Genomic DNA, 21,648 nt, shown 5'->3' on the forward strand with positions numbered 1-21,648 from the left:
GTGATAACCTTGAACAGTAAGTCACCGCACCACAAAATACCCCCATATCATCCACACCTAAACCAAAATACAGTCTTGACCGCCTCATTCATGACTCAGCCCTTTCCTTGACGATAGTGTGGCTCTGACCTTCACCACACATGCCCAATCCCACCACCAACAGTTCTTTAAATCTAAGGGGTCAAAGCGATTTGTAGAGATGAATTGACAGGTTTTAGCTGTGACTTGAGATGTCTAGGACGGGTCGAAGCCTAGGCCTCCAGGTCGAACACGGCCCGAGGCCAGGTTCAACTTGTGTGATAACTTGATCCAACAGGCTGTTGTTCCTTGAATGTTTCAGATATCATCTGTCCTCTACTGACATACCTGCCTTCTGGGGCCCCCTATACCTGACTGCCTTCTCTCCCACCCACACCTGGCTGCCTCCTCCCCTCCCCCCAAACCAAACACCTGGCTGATAGCTGGAAGATGAGTAACCATGAGGTGGATGAGGTACTCACCCCTCGAGTACTCACCCCTCGAGTACTCACCTCACATAGCCCCTCACCCATATTCCCTCCCCCTTCACCCATCATGGGAGACGTGGATGAGGAGGGACGAAAGAATGACGGGTGAAGCGTGTCAACCCGCACGGAAGATGGTCAACATTTTGGCGGGATCAATATGAAGAAGCATGGACCGAGCCACCGCCATGTTGGCCATCAACAACATATGTAGCGGGTGTGTGGTTGACGTAGGCTTGTCAACAGTGCCTCCTGCAACCTTCGTCAACGTGCAAGAGAGACACTAGAGGAAGGGGGAAAACAGACCAGTAACCAGCGGCTTGTCACCCAATGCCCCCCCTCTTTTGTTAACCCCCCCCCTTCCACTGCCCCCCCCCCCTTTCCACTGCCCCCCCCCCTGCCCCCCAACGTGTAAATTACAAGGGACTATGAGGTGTATAGCTGCTCACACACACACATCCGTCAACGTGTTCTATGTATCGGTGGGTTGGGTTAGGTGGGTGGCTTGGGGTTGGTGGGTTTCTGGTGAGGTTCAGCATTTTGTACCTTGGGCCACCTGTATTTTATGTACCATTTGGTTCTGTTTTTGTACCATTTTTGTACCATTTTGTTGTTTTTGTACCATTTTTGTACCATTTTGTTGTTTTTGTACCATTTTTGTACCATTTTGTTGTTTTTGTACCATTTTTGTACCATTTTGTTGTTTTTGTACCATTTTTTTAACCATTTTTTGTATCATTTTTGTACTATTTTGTTGTTTTTGTACCATTTTGTTTTGTACCATTTTTTACCATTTTTTTGTTTTGTTCCATTTTATGTACCTTGTTCCTCTGCTAGAGAAACAAAAATGTTCCATGAGTTAAGAAACATATACATTATGTTAAGACCTCTGCTAGATGTCATTTCTCTGAGCTGAGCCCCAAGACGGAGGGCGGTAATGGGGGACACAGCTGAGAACACCTCCAAGGAGACCAGATGAGAAAATCTTATAAGTTGCCTAATGTGTCTGTGTGAGATTCCCCAGCGCATGGGTTCGAATCGTTATCACGGCTCCTATATGTATATACATTGGTTGTGAATGCCTCCACACGCCCCCCCCCCATCCCGGGTTACAGGGTAGGCCGGCTACAACTCCTTCAAGCAACAACTCCTTCAAGCAATAACTCCTCCTCCAAACAGCTCCTGCTTATCCTCCTATCTACCCAGAAACAAACCACTGTACCACCTCCTTCCTCAACTTTCATGGCAATGATTCACGGTTGAAACAAACCAGTCTACACACACGAATAGATATGATAGAGCCCAGTAGGCTCAAGAACCTGTACAGGAGTTGATTGTTAACACCTGTTACCTAGTAGTAAATAGGTACCTGGGAGTTAGACAGCTGCTACGGGCTGCTTCCTAGGTGTGTGTGTGTGTGTGGGTGGGTGTGAAAAAAAAATAAAAATAGTAGTAACAGTTGATTGATAGTTGAAAGGCGGGCCGAAAGAGCAGAGCTCAACCCCCGCAAGCACAACTAGGTGTATACACACACACACACACACACAAGTTAGAACATCATTCAGAACCCTAAGTAAGGAGGCATTTAGGGCGCTTTACACTGCCTACGTGAGGCCAGTCTTAGAGTATGCCGCCTCATCATGGAGTCCCCATCTGAAGAAGCATATAAGGAAACTGGAAAAGGTTCAGAGGTTTGCAACGAGACTCGTCCCAGAGCTACGAGGGATGGGGTATGAGGAGCGTCTGAGGGAACTGTGCCTTACGACACTAGAAAGAAGAAGGGAGAGGGGGGACATGATAGGAATGTATAAGATACTCAGAGGGATTGACAGAGTGGACATAGACGAAATGTTCACACGGAATAGTAACAGAACGAGGGGACATGGGTGGAAGCTTGAAACTCAGATGAGTCACAGAGATGTTAGGAAGTTTTCTTTTAGCGTGAGAGTAGTGGGGAAATGGAATGCACTTCAGGAACAGGTTGTGGAAGCAAATACTATTCATAATTTTAAAACCAGGTATGATAGGGAAATGGGACAGGAGTCATTGCTGTAAACAACCGATGCTCGAAAGGCGGGATCCAAGAGTCAATGCTCGATCCTGCAGACACAACTAGGTGAATACACACACACACACACACACACACACACACCCACACACACACCCACACACCCCCACCCCCCCCCCACACACACCCCCACCCCCACCCACACACACACACACACACACACACACAAACTTGTGTAAAGAATCATTCAGAACTTTGTATACCACATATGTCAGGCCAATCCTGGAGTATGCAGCCCCAGCATGGAGTCCATATCTAGTCAAGGATAAGACTAAACTGGAAAAGGTTCAAAGGTTTGCCACCAGACTAGTACCCGAGCTGAGAGGTATGAGCTACGAGGAGAGACTACGGGAATTAAACCTCACTTCGCTGGAAGACAGAAGAGTTAGGGGGGACATGATCACCACATTCAAGATTCTGAAGGGGATTGATAGGGTAGATAAAGACAGTCTATTTAACACAAGGGGAACACGCACAAGGGGACACAGGTGGAAACTGAGTGCCCAAATGAGCCACAGAGATATTAGAAAGAACTTTTTTAGTGTCAGAGTGGTTGACAAATGGAATGTATTAGGAAGTGATGTGGTGGAGGCTGACTCCATACACAGTTTCAAGTGTAGATATGACAGAGCCCGATAGGCTCATGATTCTGTACACCTGTTGATTGACGGTTGAGAGGCGGGACCAAAGAGCCAGAGCTCAACCCCCGCAAACACAACTAGGTGAGTACACACACACACACACACACCCACACACACACACACACACACTCACACACACACACACCCACACACACACACACACACACCCACACCCACACACACACGTGTCACCCATCGCCCTCCTGCTGAACATGTTTACAACATCCTCCACACAATATTATCAGGAGTTTTTGCTTGAGGGAGAATATTATAAGTTATCTCCTCTGGCCGCCCGCCCTCCGCTCCCAGACAATGCTCCGGCCAGGAGGCCCAGGACGTGACTGTGAGTAAGGGAGGACGTTCCTCAGGTCAGGACGTGACTGTGAGTAAGGGAGGACGTTCCTCAGGTCAGGACGTGACTGTGAGTAAGGAAGGACGTTCCTCAGGTCACCAGTGACCACACACACACCTACACCTACACCTACACCCACCTGCTACACCCCACAGCTGATACTGTGGGAGTCCTGATAGTCGAAATCAAAATCGACAAACCCCGTGATGTGAATCCAAGTGCGGTTTAATGCTTCTGCTAGACAGACAGCAAGACAGAATAAAACATTTGCATGTGTTATTCTATGGATCCAATCACATGTAAACACCAACCCGTCACGGAGACAGAGTCATTGTAGCCGAATATGTAACGGGGATTAAGAATGAACTACCTTGAGGTTACCTTGGAGGTGATTCCGGGGCTCAGCGACCCCGCGGCCCGGTCGTCGATCAGGCCTCCTGGTTGCTGGACTGGTCAACCAGGCTGTTGGACGCGGTTGCTCGGAGTCCGGTTGATCGGGTATCCTTTGGTGGCGTTTATCCAGTTCTCTCTTGAACACTGTGAGGGGTCGGCCAGTTATGCCCCTTATGTGTAGTGGAAGCGTGTTGAAACAGCCAGCTCTTGCTTAAAAGCACTACAATCCCCTTATGTGGTTGATTGTTCAATAAATCACGGAACTATATGTTTAACAGATCTCTAACCCTGTCCATGCAGGGCAGAAGAAAAAAATATATATATGCTGGTTAGCATTGAAAATGTCTGGCCACGTCTGTGGAAGAAAAATAATAATAATATAAAAAACCTCTTGACACAAACTACATAACCAAGGTTGTAAAGAGGGAATCGAGTCCCCCAAATATAACTTTCAGACGATGAGAAGAATCAGAACAAAGCAACACTCTTGATACTTTGCAAAGTGATCTGAAAAAATGGCGGCCAGAGTTTAACCCCAAGCTAGTGCAATGTTATGAGGATAGATACACAAGTATGAAGATCCGGCTCACTAATACACGATGACCAGACACCTTCTTGCATTAGAAAAGGAGAAGCACCTGAAGGTTAATGCAATCTTAGAGCCAAAGCCAATAAGCACGCAAACGCCAAACCGCTCAACGTTCTTCTAGATAGATAGATAGATAGAAGGAATGGAATTAGCAACAGAAAGCGCCAAGCCATTACGACTATATAGCACTGGGAAGGGGTCAGGATAAGGATTTGGGATGGGACGGGGGGAAGGAATGGTGCCCCAACCACTTGTGGACGGTCGGGGATTGAACGCCGACCTGCATGAAGTAAGACTGTCGTTCTACCGTCCACGGAGGACAGAGGGTCATACACAAGACAACAGGTCTAAACTGTAGGCTGAAGCACACATTTATCATTGCTACAGTCAATGGTTTATTGTATGAATATGTGAAAATGACTGCACTAGTGTCTGGCACTTTGACAACGTGTATAATCCCCAGTGTGAAGAACACACACACACACACACACACACACACACACACACACACACACACACACACACACACACACACACACACACACCCACACACACACACACACACACACACACACACACACACACACACACACACGCGCCTGTGGGTGTGTGTGTGTGTAAGGGCCACACACACACACACACATACAGGCCTTTAGAAGGCCTCATAGCTGAGTGGACAGCGATCTGTACTCATAATCCAAGGGTCCGAATTCGATCCCCGGTGATGCCAGAAACAAAATGGGCAGAGTTTCTTTCACCCTGATGCCCCTGTTACCTAGCAGTAAATAGGTACCTGGGAGTTAGACAGCGGCTACAGGCTGCTTCCTGGGTGTGTGTGTGTGTGTGTGTGTGTGTGTGTGTGTGTGTGTGTGTGTGTGTGTGTGTGTGTGTGTGTGTGTGTGTGTGTGTGAAAAAAAACATTAGTTACTAGTTAGTAACAGTTGACTGATTGACAGTTGAGAGGCGGGCCAAAAGAGCAGAGCTCAACCCCCGCAAGCACAACTAGGTGTCCACCTGTCCCGGGTTCGAGTCCCCACAATAACAAAAGACTTTGTCTAGGGCGTTCCAGTGTTGTGCCATGGGTCTAGGTCAGGTGCCATGGAGGTCAGGTGCCATGGGTCAAGGTCAGGTGCCATGGGTCAAGGTCAGGTGCCATGGGTCTAGGTCAGGTGCCATGGGTCAAGGTCAGGTGCCATGGGTCAAGGTCAGGTGCCATGGGTCTAGGTCAGGTGCCATGGAGGTCAGGTGCCATGGGTCAAGGTCAGGTGCCATGGGTCAAGGTCAGGTGCCATGGGTCTAGGTCAGGTGCCATGGAGGTCAGGTACCATGGGTCAAGGTCAGGTGCCATGGGTCAAGGTCAGGTGCCATGGGTCTAGGTCAGGTGCCATGGGTCAAGGTTAGGTGCCAAGGGTCTAGGTCAGGTGCCATGGGTCTAGGTCAGGTGCCATGGGTCTAGGTCAGGTGCCATGGGTCAAGGTCAGGTGCCATGGGTCTAGGTCAGGTGCCATGGGTCAAGGTCAGGTGCCATGGGTCTAGGTCAGGTGCCATGGGTCAAGGTCAGGTGCCATGGGTTTAGGTCAGGTGCCATGGGTCAAGGTCAGATGCCATGGGTCTAGGTCAGGTGCCATGGGTCAAGGTCAGGTGCCATGGGTCTAGGTCAGGTGCCATGGGTCTAGGTCAGGTGCCATGGGTCTAGGTCAGGTGCCATGGGTCAAGGTCAGGTGCCATGGGTTTAGCTCAGGTGCCATGGGTCTAGGTCAGGTGCCATGGGTCTAGGTCAGGTGCCATGGGCAAGGTCAGGTGCCATGGGTCTAGGTCAGGTGACATGGGTCAAGGTCAGGTGCCATGGGTCTAGGTCAGGTGCCATGGGTTAAAGTCAGGTGCCATGGGTCTAGGTCAGGTGCCATGGGTCTAGGTCAGGTGCCATGGGTTAAAGTCAGGTGCCATGGGTCTAGGTCAGGTGCCATGGGTCTAGGTCAGGTGCCATGGGTTAAAGTCAGGTGCCATGGGTCTAGGTCAGGTGCCATGGGTCTAGGTCAGGTGCCATGGGTCTAGGTCAGGTGCCATGGGTCTAGGTCAGGTGCCATAGGTCTAGGTCAGGTGCCATGGGTCTAGGTCAGGTGCCATGGGTCTAGGTCAGGTGCCATGGGTCAAGGTCAGGTGCCATGGGTCTAGGACAGGTGCCATGGGTCTAGGTCAGGTGCCATGGGTCTTGGTCAGGTGCCATGGGTCTAGGTCAGGTGCCATGGGTCTAGGTCAGGTGCCATGGATCACATTTCAACCATGGAAATATTGATTTACTGTGCCCTGGCCCACTGTGGCACCCTGGCTGAGCCTTCCTGCTGCAACTGCCACTCCCCCAGCAACCACAGGCACTGGCCCTCCCCCCCACCACCCTATAACCCCCCTCCTCCCTATACAACATCACCCCTATCCCCCCAACACCCCCCCCCCTCACCCTCCGCGAATACCTATCTCCACCCATACTCTTCCCTTTCACACAACAAACGACTAAGATATTATTGTGCCCCCGTGGGTCTTAAGGGTGCACTAGGGTGGGGTGTTGAGGCGGGTGGAGGAGCCCTAGGGTGTCATAGGGAACACAGTAACCCCAAATAGGTCGTGGGAACTACTTCGCGTCGCTATACCGCCTTAAAAAAACAACATGGCTCCTCCTACCCCTACAGCTGCTGCCTCTGGATACGCCTATGCCACTCTGCAGGCAATAGCCATTGCACAATGGCTAACTTTCAAGTATTAAACCCATACCCAATTACCCTAAGAACCAACTTCGTAGCACCCTAGGGATTAATACAATTGCAGTGGCAATGGCACATTTAAAACCCCTACAAAACTTTTTTTTATTTTGCTACGCAGACGTCATAAAGATGCGGACGTAGTCTCATACGGAATTCCTCTAGAAAATTATGCCATAAGTGAGTACGAGATGTAAAATAGGGAGTATATAGGATAGAGGGGCGGGGGTGTGGGGCGAGAACCCCCTACTATAGCCGGCTTCGGACGCCCCCCTACTGGCCAAGGCCAGCATGTGTTGCCATACATATGGTCACCCATATTCCATACAAACACCTAATCTACCTTGATATCCACATTTATTGACAAAGATACTTTCCCTAACAGTTTTTTCCACGTGGAAATTGAAAATATATATGTGTATACATTTGGTGCGAATGTATAGTATCAATATTTTTATTTTTTTAGAAGAGTTTGGTGGTTTAAAGTGGGAGATTGAGTTCTAGTCTGGTGGAGGAGTGTTATATAACCGGGCTGGCGGGAAGCCAGGCGACGTTGCCACGTCTTCACCCCTATAACTGTGCCAAGTGCACGCATAAACAAACGTTCATCAACCCCTATACGGACGCTGTTTAGTCATATATGTCTATGTAAACGCTCTCTCTCACACACGCACACACATATACGCACACGGCGGGATCCAAGAGTCAATGCTCGATCCTGCAGACACAAATAGGTGAGCACACACACACACACACACACACACACACACACACACACACACACACACACACACACACACACACACACACACACACACACACGCACACACACACACACACACACACACACATACACATACCCGTAGATTGACAGTTGAGAGGCGGGACCAGAGTCGAAGCTCAACTCTCGCAAGCACAAATAGGTAATTACACACACGTGTGTGTGTATCACCCACTTACGACTCGCTCGGGAGTCGTAGTCCTAAGTGCCCGGGTTCGTTTCCCAGCCGAAGCGGAAACAAATGGGCAGAGTTTCTTTCACCCGGATACCCCTGTTCACCTAGCAGTAAATAGGTACCTGTGAGTTAGACAGCTGCTACGGGCTGCTTCCTGGGAATATGTATCTGTGTTACAGAGAAATATATGTAGCAGATATATATATATATATATATATATATATATATATATATATATATATATATATATATGATGCAGCTACCCTCCTATACTATACCAAAGAGGAGGTACATAAGTGTCCCATAAGCAGCTAGCTACGTGATGCTAGTAACCCATCTGGGAGATCAGATTGTAGCAGAAAGTCTACGGGAATGCATCATAACATTTCAGTATCCGGGCCCACTAGCTTATGCTGGTAGAAGTGCTGTCATTCCTGTGGCTGAGTGTTCAATAATACTGTAGCCCCTAACTCTTGCCCTCTCATAGTTAGAAAGAGACGAATATGTATATATATATATATATATATATATATATATATATATATATATATATATATATATATATATATATATATATATATATAACTTTCTGACCTCTCTATGACTCATCTGAGTTCCCAGCTTCCATCCATGTTCCCTTGTTCTGTTGATATTCCGTGTGAACATTTCGTCTATTACCACTCTGTCCATCCCCCTCTAAGTATTTTGTATGCTGCTATCATATCTCCCCGTTCCGTCCTTTGTTTTAACGTCGTCAGGTTCAGTTCCTTCAGTCGCTCTTCATATCCTATCCCATGCAACTCCGGGACTAGCCTCGTCGCAAATGTTTAACCTTATTCAGACTCCTAGTGTATTTCTATATGTGGGGCTCCATGATGGGGCTGCATATTCTAAGACTGGTCTCACGTAGGCACGTGGGAGTGTAGGGGTGTGAGTATGTGTGTGTGTGTGTACTCTCCTAATTGTGCTTGCGGGGGTTGAGCTCTGGTTCTTTGGTCCCGCCTTTCAACCGTCAATCAACAGGTGTACAGGTTCCTGAGCCTACTAAGCTCTATCATATCTACACTTGAAACTGTGTATGGAGTCAGCCTCCACCACATCACTGCCTAATGCATTCCATTTGTCAACCACTCTGACAACAAAAAAGTTCTTTCCAATATCTGTGTGTGTGTGTGTGTGTGTGTGTGTGTGTGTGTGTGTGTGTGTGTGTGTGTGTGTGTGTGTGTGTGTGTGTGTGTGTGTGTGTGAGAGAGCTCAGCAGTCCCCCATGACCTGCAGCAGATCTTATGTAGAACAGATGCAAATGTATTACGAATCCTGGTTAGTGCTGTAGAAATATATGGTTACATCTGTGGTAACCAAAAAAAAAACATTATAATTAGAAACTATAAACACAGATGAATCCCAGATGACAGAAAGAACCTTTCCAGTCTCAGAGTCGTAAATAAGTGTAAGAAACTAAGTGAGGAAGTTGTCCAAGACAATTCGATTAAGTAGCCAGGGTTAGGTAGTCAAGTGCTAGGTAGTCAGTGTTAAGTAGGCGCGCGCACACACCTGACAGAGCCCGCAGCCCACGCTAAGTTCATCTATACACCTGTGAAAGGTCACCTTGGCTGACACGCGCCCCTTAGGTCACCACCTCTCTACCCCCTGACTGTAGACCCTTACCTCACCCCTTGTCTCAATCCCTCATATCCTTACCTCACTCTCTCACCCCTCTTACGGATCCATTCCTCCCTCTTGGAGTGCATCTTAACTACGCCTTCAAGTGTGTACAGTGTTCACTCCCCCCCCCCTCCCCTGGGAACCCTGATAGGCTTATCGTTTCTATGTCACCCTTATTATGGGTGAAAATGGGGCTACGACTAACCCCCCTCAACCTAGTTACCTCGTGTGTGTGTGTGTGTGTGTGTGTGTGTGTGTGTGTGTGTGTGTGTGTGTGTGTGTGTGTGTGTGTGTGTGTGTGTGTGTGTGTGTGTGTGTATGTGTGTGTGTGTGTGTGTGTTATGCCTTCCGGATGTTGTACTTCCTCCCATACCAATATCTTTATCTTTATCCACCAACACTGTCTCCCTGTCACATAGTCTCTGTCTCCCACAGTCTCTCTGTCTCCCACACTGTCACAAGCGTTAGAAATATTGCTGGAACAAAGGTGGAGTCTTCCACAAGATATCAGATAACCTTCTGCACGAAGTTCCGGACCAACCAGGCTGTAGTGGACACCTGGGCCTGCGGGCCGCTCCCACCAACAGCTTCCTGAACCAAATGGTCGAAGTAGAGAACTCGCGAAATCCTTCCCAGGTACGAACCAGGTACATCCTCATCCTCTCACAGTGTCTCACCTCATTGTAAAGTCTCTCTTATCATTCTCACCTGTGTCTCAGTCTCTCTTAAAGAGTCCTTGACCTGATTCTTGCCTGCGTGGGGGGGGGGGGAGGGGGATGGATTGGGGGATAGAGGGGGGAGGTGGTGGTGGTGGTGTGGTAAGGGGGGGGGGATGGTGAGGGGTAGTGGTATGGTGGGGGGTGGTAGAAGGGGCATTGAGTACTTTAGATGGATCGATATTGTGGTGAGATCACCACATTGTCAACACACACCTGTACACCTCCCCGTCAACACACACACCTGTACACCTCCCCGTCAACACACACCTGTACACCTTCCCGTCAACACACACACCTGTACACCTCCCCGTCAACACACACCTGTACACCTCCCCGTCAACACACACCTGTACACCTCCCCGTCAACACACACACCTGTACACCTCCCCGTCAACACACACCTGTACACCTCCCCGTCAACACACACCTGTACACCTCCCCGTCAACACACACCTGTACACCTCCCCGTCAACACACACCTGTACACCTCCCCGTCAACACACACACACATACATACACACATATGGTGGCAGGTGTGCTAACACTGGCAGTGTGCTACATCAGAAAGGAGCATTAGGTAGGCTCAACGTGCCTGCTGGCAGGCTACCTAGGCCTGAGTCCTAAACAATCCTTGCCCTAAGCATGGCGGGAATTCAGCACGCTGGACTTGTGATCCTGTGGTCCCGGGTTCGATCCCGGGCGCCGGCGAGAAACAATGGGCAGAGTTTCTTTCACCCTATGCCCCTGTTACCTAGCAGTAAAATAGGTACCTGGGTGTTAGTCAGCTGTCACGGGCTGCTTCCTGGGGGTGGAGGCCTAGTCGAGGACCGGGCCGCGGGGACACTAAAAAGCCCCGAAATCACCTCAAGATAACCAGTTGAGAGGCGGGACCAAAGAGCCGAAGCTCAACCCCCGCAAGCACAACTAGGCGAGTACATGAAACTATACTCAAGTAACGTCGTATCAACGTAGAAGCAACGTCATTAACGATGATTCACTGTTCCATCACAGGATGAGTGGCGCTGCCCAATAAACTCGACCCTTTTAAACATTTTAAAAATTTAAAAATTCAAAACCAACGTCGTTTACCCGTTGATGGCGGGCGGGCGCCACTGGTCCTTGAGCTCGTCAGGTCGATATAATAACCAGCCAAGTCTTTATATATCATAACAACTACAGTAACATATAATTCCAAAGTTAATACATCAACTAATTAGCCAAAACTCTAGACTGCACAAGGAGAAGGCAAATTAGCGGCTCTCCGCCAATTACTGCCCTTCGCGTGGCCGATAAGAATGGCTTCCTTTGTGCAGTTTAGCGACTTAAATTGGCGAATAAAATAGGGTGTGTGTGAGTGCTGGTCGGCGACGAACAAGCACCCAGGTACTAATTTGGCTGCTAACTAGCTACCATGAGCATGACAGGTGGGAGGGAGGGAGAGATGGTGCAAGAGGGGGCAGCTTTCAAGAGAGAACGACAAAGAGACAGACAGGAACAGACAGAGACAGAGAAGAAGACGGATAGTAAGGTTGCTAGACAGAAAGAACATATCAGATGTACTTACAAAGCCGAGACTGACCACAAGAGCCTCGCGGCCTTTCAGATGCAACTTCAACAGCCCTCAATACTTCCCACAATTACTGTCCAACACGTGCATGGAATAAGCCTCGACTACCATACACGGTACAAGTCGCTCCACCTCCTTACAGGATCATTTTTACTCACTGGTTTCTATCGATGACCTCTCGTTGGGATGGTCTTAATAACTGACAATTCCTCTGTCTCTTGGGGGAGATCTTGCCTCTGGGTGATACGTTGCCTCTGGGGGAAGAGATCTTGCCTCTGGGGGAGACCTTGCCTCTGGGGGAAGAGATCTTGCCTCTGGGGGAGACCTTGCCTCTGGGGGAAGAGATCTTGCCTCTGGGGGAGACCTTGCCTCTGGGGGAAGAGATCTTGCCTCTGGGGCGGGGGAAGAGATCTTGCCTCTGGGGGGGGGAAGAGATCTTGCCTCTGGGGGAGACCTTGCCTCTGGGGGAAGAGATCTTGCCTCTTGGGGGGGGGGAAGAGATCTTGTCTCTGGGGGAGACCTTGCCTCTTGGGGGAGACCTTGTCTCTTGGGGGAGATCTTGCCTCTGGGGGGAGAGATGTTGCCTGTAAGCAACGGTGGACATTGTGACAGAAGGCGTCACCCACCAGCCCCCGGGGACACCATTGTTATGCCCGGGCAAGGGACACACACACTGCCCGCCCTTTGCATTCTCCAGACGCGACACCTCCACACTAACAAACCCTCACACAACTGACCCCTGAGTGTTTCTTCCTCTGACAGACGGGAAGGGTTCAGGTGTGTGTGTGTTACTTACACATGTGTTACAGGTGTTGCAGTTACACATGTACTCACCTATCTGAGACTGTGTGTGTTTGACTTACATATAATAGGTCTAGACTCTTACTTTAAATACCAGCGTTGAGGGTTGTAGGCTAAGCAGGAAAGATAGAGATGAGACAAAGCTTCTAGGCATTCACAGAAGCCCAAAGGGATGCAAATAAACATATGAATGCATTTCTTCTGAGCTGAGAAGTGTCCAGTGTGTAGGGGAAGGAGGGGGGGGGGGGGGAGGAGGAGGGGCCGGTGAGATACTTGGAGGAGAAGGAGAAGAAGGAGTTAGAAGAGTCTTGGAGGTAGAGAGGGAGAGGGGGGGGTGAGGGGGAAGAGGAGAAGATGAAGAGCACCTAAGATGGCCGCTGACGTTGGTGAGATATGACACCTGTGCTGGTATTGTCTCCTCCCCCGTGGCTCACACACACACACACACACACACACACACACACACACACACACACACACACACACACACACACACACACACACACACACACACACTGAAAAAATGGAATGCACTTCAGGAACATGTTGTGGAAGCAAATACTATTCATACTTTTAAAACTAGGTATGATAGGGAAATGGGACAGGAGTCATTGCTGTAAACAACCGATAGCTGGAAAGGCGGGATCCAAGAGTCAATGCTCGATCCTGCAAGCACAAATAGGTGAGTACAAATAGGTGAGTACACACACTGTCAGGGCTGAGACGGTGAGCCAACAAGGAAAATAATTCTGTTACAACAGTTTCCTATATGATTCAGTGAAAATTCAGATTGCTTAAGTTGTTACAGGCGGAGGTATGAGGCTTGCAGAAGGTTGTAGACAGTGACCAGAAGAGCCTAGAGGCAGGAGACAGTGACCAGAAGACCCTAGAGGCTGTAGACAGTGACCAGAAGAGCCTAGAAGCAGAAGACAGTGACCAGAAGAGCCTAGAGGCTGTAGACAGTGACCAGAAGAGCCTAGAGGCAGGAGACAGTGACCAGAAGAGCCTAGAGGCTGTAGACAGTGACCAGAAGAGCCTAGAGGCAGGAGACAGTGACCAGAAGAGCCTAGAGGCTGTAGACAGTGACCAGAAGAGCCTAGAAGCAGAAGACAGTGACCAGAAGAGCCTAGAGGCAGGAGACAGTGACCAGAAGAGCCTAGAGACAGGAGACAGTGACCAGAAGAGCCTAGAGGCAAGAGACAGTGACCAGAAGACCCTAGAGGCAGTGACCGCGAGGGTTCCACAGGTCTTAACAAGAGGCTCCAGCAGCTGGTGATGACATTAAGACCTGACAGCCGCTGGACAAATGTGAAAGTGCTTCCAGTCCCCCGAAGGAGTCAGGAAAGATTCACGCGGTTCAAACACTGACCTCAACAGTTAACAAATATATGTACTAGCTCTACTCTAGTAATACTACATACTACTGTACAAGTATATATGTACTAGCTATCTATAAATCCAACATTATGTTTGTAACTCATCATCTATGTATGTACTTTTACCTGAATAAAAATTTGAATTTGAATTTGAAACGCATTTAACCGTTATTCCTTCAAGACCAGTGTAAAATAAATATTGATACCGAAGGCAAAGACAAATTTGGGCCTGAAAACCAAAAGAGATGTAACTAAAAAAATGTATAAAATACAATACAAAAGTGTTTGGTTCGTGTAATACAACAGAGTGGATAGTATTGTGAAATTTAGAGCAAGAAAAAAGTTTGAAGTGGATCACATTGTATTGAGCTGAGACTATGGGGGGGGGGGGGGAGAGGGGGGCTACTAGCCTACCTTGTGGGGTCAGGGGTCACTGCCCCCGAGGTCAGTACCTGGAGAGAGAGAGAGAGAGAGAGAGAGAGAGAGAGAGAGAGAGAGAGAGAGAGAGAGAGAGAGAGAGAGAGAGAGAGAGAGAGAGAGAGAGAGAGAGAAAGAGAGAGAAAGAGAGAGAGAGAGAGAGAGAGAGAGAGAGAGAGAGAGAGAGAGAGAGAGAGAGAGAGAGAGAGAGAGAGAGAGAGAGAGAGAGAGAGAGAGAGAGAGAGGAATTCTCTCTCAAATATAAATGATTATAGCTATATATTAGCATATATATATATATATATATATATATATTACCATATTAGGTTAGGTGTTTAGGTTCTGTTGGCGATTATTTGTATTTGTAGTACGTGAGTGAAGCATTTACAGCGTTGTGGTTCGAACAAAAGTCGTCAGTGAAGCACTTGTTCCGGAAGTGTTCGGACGTCATCACTTGTGAGTCGTGTGTAAACCGGATTTGAATCACAAAGAGAGGGGAGGGAGGGGGTTTGGCGGGTGCATGGAATGGACTTTGGCCTTTGTTTATGAGGACGCGCTGAGAAATCAGTGATGGACTAACCAGAATAAAGAATACTAGTGTTTCACTCACTATGCTGGAGTGTCTTACAAGACGAGGTCTGAACCTGGCAGCTATACAGGCCTTGACTGTCAGTGATTCAGGGCTTTGACTGGCAGTGATTCAGGGCCTTGACTGTCAGTGATTCAGAGCCTTGAGTGTCAGTGATTCAGGGCCTTGACTGTCAGTGATTCAGAGCCTTGACTGTCAGTGATTCAGGGCCTTGACTGTCAGTGATTCAGGGCCTTGACTGTCAGTGATTCAGGGCCTTGACTGTCAGTGATTCATGGCCTTGACGGTCAGTGATTCAGGGCCTTGACTGTCAGTGATTCAGGGCCTTGACTGTCAGTGATTCAGAGCCTTGACTGTCAGTGATTCAGGGCCTTGACTGTCAGTGATTCAGGGCCTTGACTGTCAGTGATTCAGTGACACAGGTCTGGACTCTCAGTGACCCAGGTCTGGACTCTCAGTGACACAGGTCTGGACTCTCAAGTGACCCAGGTCTGGACTCTCAGTGACACAGGTCTGGACTCTCAGTGACACAGGTCTGGACTCTCAGTGACACAGGTCTGGACTCTCAGTGACACAGGTCTGGACTCTCAGTGACACAGGTCTGGACTCTCAGTGACACAGGTCTGGACTCTCAGTGACACAGGTCTGGACTCTCAGTGACACAGGTCTGGACTCTCAGTGACACAGGTCTGGACTCTCAGTGACCCAGGTCTGGACTCTCAGTGACCCAGGTCTGAACTCTCAGTGACACAAGTCTGGACTCTCAGTGACACAAGTCTGGACTCTCAGTATGAGAATAAGTATTTAGGAAGGTGCCCAACCTCCTGGACCGTCGGGGATTGAACGCCGACCTGCAAGAAACGAGACCATCGCCCTAGTATGAGCACTTAAGACACTTAGAGCATCTAGTATCAGGTGAGTCTCTCACTATCATGATAAGCAGTTGCACAATAATGATTAACTTTACATAGCAGTGAATATATTAATAGCACCCTTATCACCATCTCTTTATCACAATCAAAATATAGTGACCTTCATCGCTGCTGTAACCATGAGCTACGAGATAATACTGAAGGTCTCTTAAACTCTGTTAATTCAACGATGAATTCATCCTGCGATGAATTCATCCTGCGATGAATTCATCCTGCGATGAATTCATCCTGTGATGAATTCATCCTGCGATGAATTCATCCTGCGATGAATTCATCCTGTGATGAATTCATCCTGCGATGAATTCATCCTGCGATGAATTCATCCTGCGATGAATTCATCCTGTGATGAATTCATCCTGCGATGAATTCATCCTGCGATGAATTCATCCTGAGATTCAGCGATGAATCGTTGGAGTATATTGTGCTCTCCGTGTGGGTTATATTACAAGGTATATCTTGAGGTTATCTTGAGATGATTTCGGGGCTTTTTAGTGTCCCCGCGGCCCGGTCCTCGACCAGGCCTCCACCCCCCAGGAAGCAGCCCGTGGCAGCTGACTAACACCCAGGTACCTATTTTACTGATAGGTAACAGGGGCATAGGGTGAAAGAAACTCTGCTCATTGTTTCTCACCGGCGCCTGGGATCGAACCCAGGACCACAGGATCACAAGTCCAGCGTGCTGTCCGCTCGGCCGACCGGCGTGGTATACCCAACACGGACAGACAGGAGGATGATATACTGTACATTACCGTCGACCAATGAGACGATGGACGGACACACCCGCGCTACACATGTGATATACATGTGTAGCGCGGGTGTATACATGTGTCACCTGAGACACATACACCCACCTGCCGGTATCTTGTATTAGTTATTCGAGTAAATAACATCAGTTACGTGTGATACATTACAAAGTTACATATAAAACCAGGTACGTTATTAGCATTGGTAAATCACGATACATAATGTTTGTTTACAAACAAATGTATCGTACGCCAAGAGAGAGGTGGTAACACTGAGACCACGTGGAGGTCTCAAGTGTTGCCAGTGGTTGCCCTGGTAACACAACACCTGCCCTGGCAACACAACAAATACACTGGCAACACAACAAATACATTGGCCAGGACGAGGCTTGGGCCAGTTTCCTTACACCTGATGTACAAGTTCATTCTAAAGTGAAATAGGCCCACGGGATTCAGGGAACTGTTGTGGCTTGCATCCTTGGATAGTCAGTCGTTGTTGGCCTTTGGGAACGTCGAAGAGCAATACTTACAGGCTTCCTGTCCCCGGACAACAGAGGACACTTACGTATGACGAAGGATATTATCTAGCTAATGCAGGCGATGAGTCACAATAACGTGGCTAAAGTAAGATGACCAGACCACACACTAGAAGGTGAAGGGACGACGACGTTTCGGTCCGTCCTGGACCATTCTCAAGTCGATTGAGTTGAGAATGGTCCAAGACGGACCGAAACGTCGTCGTCCCTTCACCTTCTAGTGTGTGGTCTGGTCATCTAGCTAATGATGCTCTGAGCGCCATTCATGTTATATATAACTAATGTTATACTGGGATCTGTGTTACGGGTTCTTCAAGAACAGATTTTGACTCATACAACATTATTCCCGTATTTTTCAGTGTATTTTAAGCTAGTTGTATTGCAGCTGTAGCAATGTGAAAAAGGATAACTGTGTTATGGAATAAGAGAAGTGGTAAGTTAAAGCAAAGAGATAAAATGCAATAGAGTAGAAAGAAAGCGAGAGTTGGAGTGTAAGAGAAAACGTAAATATATCGGAGCTGTCTCCGGGATGACTACTTTAAATTACCAAAAAGCTATATGTGATGAAGGAGTTATCTTGAGGTTATCTTGAGATGATTTCGGGGCTTTAGTGTCCCCGCGGCCCGGTCGATGAATTGTCGTTGAAATATATTGTGCTCTTCGTGTGGGTTATATTACAAGGTATATCTTGAGATGATTTCGGGGCTTTTTAGTGTCCCCGCGGCCCGGTCCTCGACCAGGTCTCCACCCCCAGGAAGCAGCCCGTGACAGCTGACTAACACCCAGGTATCTATTTTACTGCTAGGTAACAGGGACATAGGGTGAAAGAAACTCTGCCCATTGTTTCTCGCCGGCGCCTGGGATCAAACCCGGGACCACAGGATCACAAGTCCAGCGTGCTGTCCGCTCGGCCGACCGGGGAGTACGAGGGGAGTACAATCTACACCAGCTGTTGAAATACAACAAGATTTGAAAATACATCAAAACTGTGCTTCACATGTGCAGTAGAGCCGGTCGGCCAAGCGGACAGCACGCTGGGCTTGTGATCCTGTGGTCCTGGGTTCGATCCCAGGCGCCGGCGAGAAACAATGGGCAGAGTTTCTTTCATCCTATGCCCTGTTACCTAGCAGTAAAATAGGTACCTGGGCGTTAGTCAGCTGTCACGGGCTGCTTCCTGGGGGGTGGAGGCCTGGTTAAGGACCGGGCCGCGGGGACACTAAAACCCCGAAATCATCTCAAGATAAGATAGACGAGAGTGGGAAGACAACGCCGGACTGATAATGGCAGATAAACTGAAGTTTCTTCAAATTAATTGAAGTCTTGAAGACGTGTGATGATACCGATCAACTGAAGTTTCTTCAAATTAATTGAAGTCTTGAAGACGTGTGATGATACCGATCAACTGAAGTTTCTTCAAATTAATTGAAGTCTTGAAGACGTGTGATGATACCGACCAACTGAAGTTTCTTCAAATTAATTGAAGTCTTGAAGACGTGTGATGATACCGATCAACTGAAGTTTCTTCAAATTAATTGAAGTCTTGAAGACGTGTGATGATACCGACCAACACAGAACATTAGATTTTGGTAGAGAAGAACTATGAGATGCCGACATGGAACACGGTGAGAAGTGTTGACCACACCACACGCTAGAAGTTGAAGGGACGACGACGTTTCGGTCCGTCGACTTGAGAATGGTCCAGGACGGACCGAAACGTCGTCGTCCCTTCAACTTCTAGTGTGTGGTCTGGTCAACATACTTTAGCCACTTTATTGTGACTCATCGCCTGCATATGGTGAGAAGTATTTGATAAGACACTTGTAAACAAATCATCTTATCTTCGCATCTTCAAATTTCACTGTATGGAAAAACAAATGAATTTTACGAAGCTCCCGGCAACTTTCTCAAGTCTAAAACTGCGTATCAGAAGAGCGTATTTCCAGCCCAACGGATGTAGTATATTAGAGGATAAAGGATGTTTAAATTATTAAAATCATGTGTTTGTGTGTGTTTGTGTGTGTGTGTGTGTGTGTGTGTGTGTGTGTGTGTGTGTGTGTGTGTGTGTGTGTGTGTGTGTGTGGTGTGTGTGTGTGGTGTGTGTGTGTGTGTGTGTGTGTGTGTGTGTGTGTGTGTGTGTGTGTGTGTGTGTGTGTGTGTGTGTGTGTGTGTGTGTGTGTGTGTGTTTATCTTATCTACCTGGCCAACTACTGGCCATCCCCAAGATGCAGTCCGCCATCTAACTTCTCAAGACACCAACGTGAACATCAGCATCCCGTCAAGAGAAAATATTGTCACGGGGATTAAGCCCCGCAGTCGTCGGTAATAACCCGATGACTTAGCCTACTGCGCTGCTGCGACCCCTCCTTTCCTCCCCCCCCCTCCCACCCTTTCCTCTTGTCTATCTCCTTGAGGGTTACCTTGAGGTGCTTCCGGGGCACAGCGTCCCTGCGGCCCGGTCGTCGACCAGGCCTCCTGGTTCCTGGACTGATCAACCAGGCTGTTGGACGCGGCTGCTCGTAGCCTGACGTATCTCTCATCATTCCACACTCCCTCACACCTGCCCGGTCTTACTGGTGAGGGCTGGAACTTAATGGAAATAGTCAAAGTAGACTTCTGTAACCACTTACAGAAGTCTCCAGGGTAGTGAGTGCTTCCTGTCTATTCTTCCAATGCCTCTCCCTCCCTATCCTTTCCTCTCCTGCCTCTCAATCTCCCTCTCCCCTGTCCTCCGACGGCCTCCTACCCACCCCCGCTGTGGTAGTGTTTACACTTGAACCATGACTGTAATTATTAGTGCTTCGCCAAGGACGTTCAGAGATTAACAAACGCAGCAGGAGGTGGACTGAGAACCGAGGCCCAGAAATGACCCTCATGTCCCCCAATCTTCCCCAGGCACCAGGAGTGCCACGTGTACCCCTTCTCCCCCCCACAGGCACCAGGAGTGCCAGATGCGACTCCCAGGTGCGTCCGGCAAGAGTACATCATGATGAAAGACTAGTTACCTTGTGTGTACTGCGAGGATGGCGGCGGTGGGACTGGAGATTTGGTCCCCAGCTGCGGGCTGTGGCCATGGTGCCACTGGCACTGCGGGTGCCGGTACTGCTGGAAGCTGCAGTACCCTGTAGCAAACGCCGACGGCACTACGCAGCTGGGGAGGACGGCCGGCGCCTGCATCCCGTGGCAGGTGTCTCTCCGACAGGTGTGTGAACTGGACGGTGGTTTAAACTGACGTTGTCACACTTGGAGTGAAAACATAACACTAAAAGCAGGAGAGGCAGTCAGGAGAGGCGAGGCAGGTGATGCCTCTGCTAGTACAGGTGACAGATGATGCCTCTCTGCTCGGACCGGTGAGGCGAAGCAGGTGATGCCTCTGCTCGCACAGGTGAGAGATGATGCCTCTCTGCTCGGACCGGTGAAGCGAGGCAGGTGATGCCTCTGCTCGCACAGGTGAGAGGTGATGCCTCTGCTCGTAGAGGTGAGAGGTGATGCCTCTCTGCTCGTACCGGTGAGAGGTGATGCCTCTCTGCTCGGACCGGTGAGGCGAGGCAGGTGAGGAGTGTGGTGCGTCCGCGAGGGCAGGTGAGAGGACACTCGGTGCCACCACCACAGCCCTGCCTCTCACCCCTCACACCTCTTACGTGACGGGGTGACGTCAGGCGCGCTCTCCCTCATCCCTCTCCCCTCCTGCCTCTGCTGACGCTCCTCCTCCTGCTCCTGCTGCTGCTGCCTCTACCTGCCACCACCACCGCTGCTGCCTCTACCGCTGCTGCCTCTACCTGCCACCACCACCGCTGTTGCCTCTACCGCTGCTGCCTCTACCGCTGCTGCCTCTACCTGCCACCACCGCTACCATTACCTGCCTCTTGTCTTATATTGACTCTCGTCCTCTCTTGCCACAACTTGATAAGGGGTCCAGGACTTGATAAGGGTCCCAGGACTTGATAAGGGTCCCAGGACTTGACAAGGGTCCCAGGACTTGATAAGGGTCCCAGGACTTGATAAGGGTCCCAGGACTTGACAAGGGTCCCAGGACTTGATAAGGGTC

General features: G+C 49.1%; 1 protein-coding gene across 2 annotated transcripts in view; it reads right to left on the reverse strand.

Annotated features, from left to right (window-relative positions):
* The window catches only part of LOC123767346 (hepatic leukemia factor), a 95,215-nt gene that overhangs the window by 61,369 nt on the left and 12,198 nt on the right, over positions 1-21,648 (reverse strand). Inside the window, exon 1 of one of the 2 annotated variants that reach the window (XM_045756966.2) lies at positions 20,606-21,427. The exons of the other annotated variant lie outside the window; for it this stretch is intronic. Coding sequence (XP_045612922.1) covers positions 20,606-20,777 — 172 coding nt within the window. The 5' untranslated portion in view covers positions 20,778-21,427. Of the gene's footprint in view, positions 1-20,605; positions 21,428-21,648 lie in introns of those variants that run through there. 2 annotated transcript variants of the gene reach the window in all.

The sequence above is a fragment of the Procambarus clarkii genome, chromosome 74 (genome assembly GCF_040958095.1).
Source record: "Procambarus clarkii isolate CNS0578487 chromosome 74, FALCON_Pclarkii_2.0, whole genome shotgun sequence".
Lineage (NCBI taxonomy): Eukaryota > Metazoa > Arthropoda > Malacostraca > Decapoda > Cambaridae > Procambarus > Procambarus clarkii.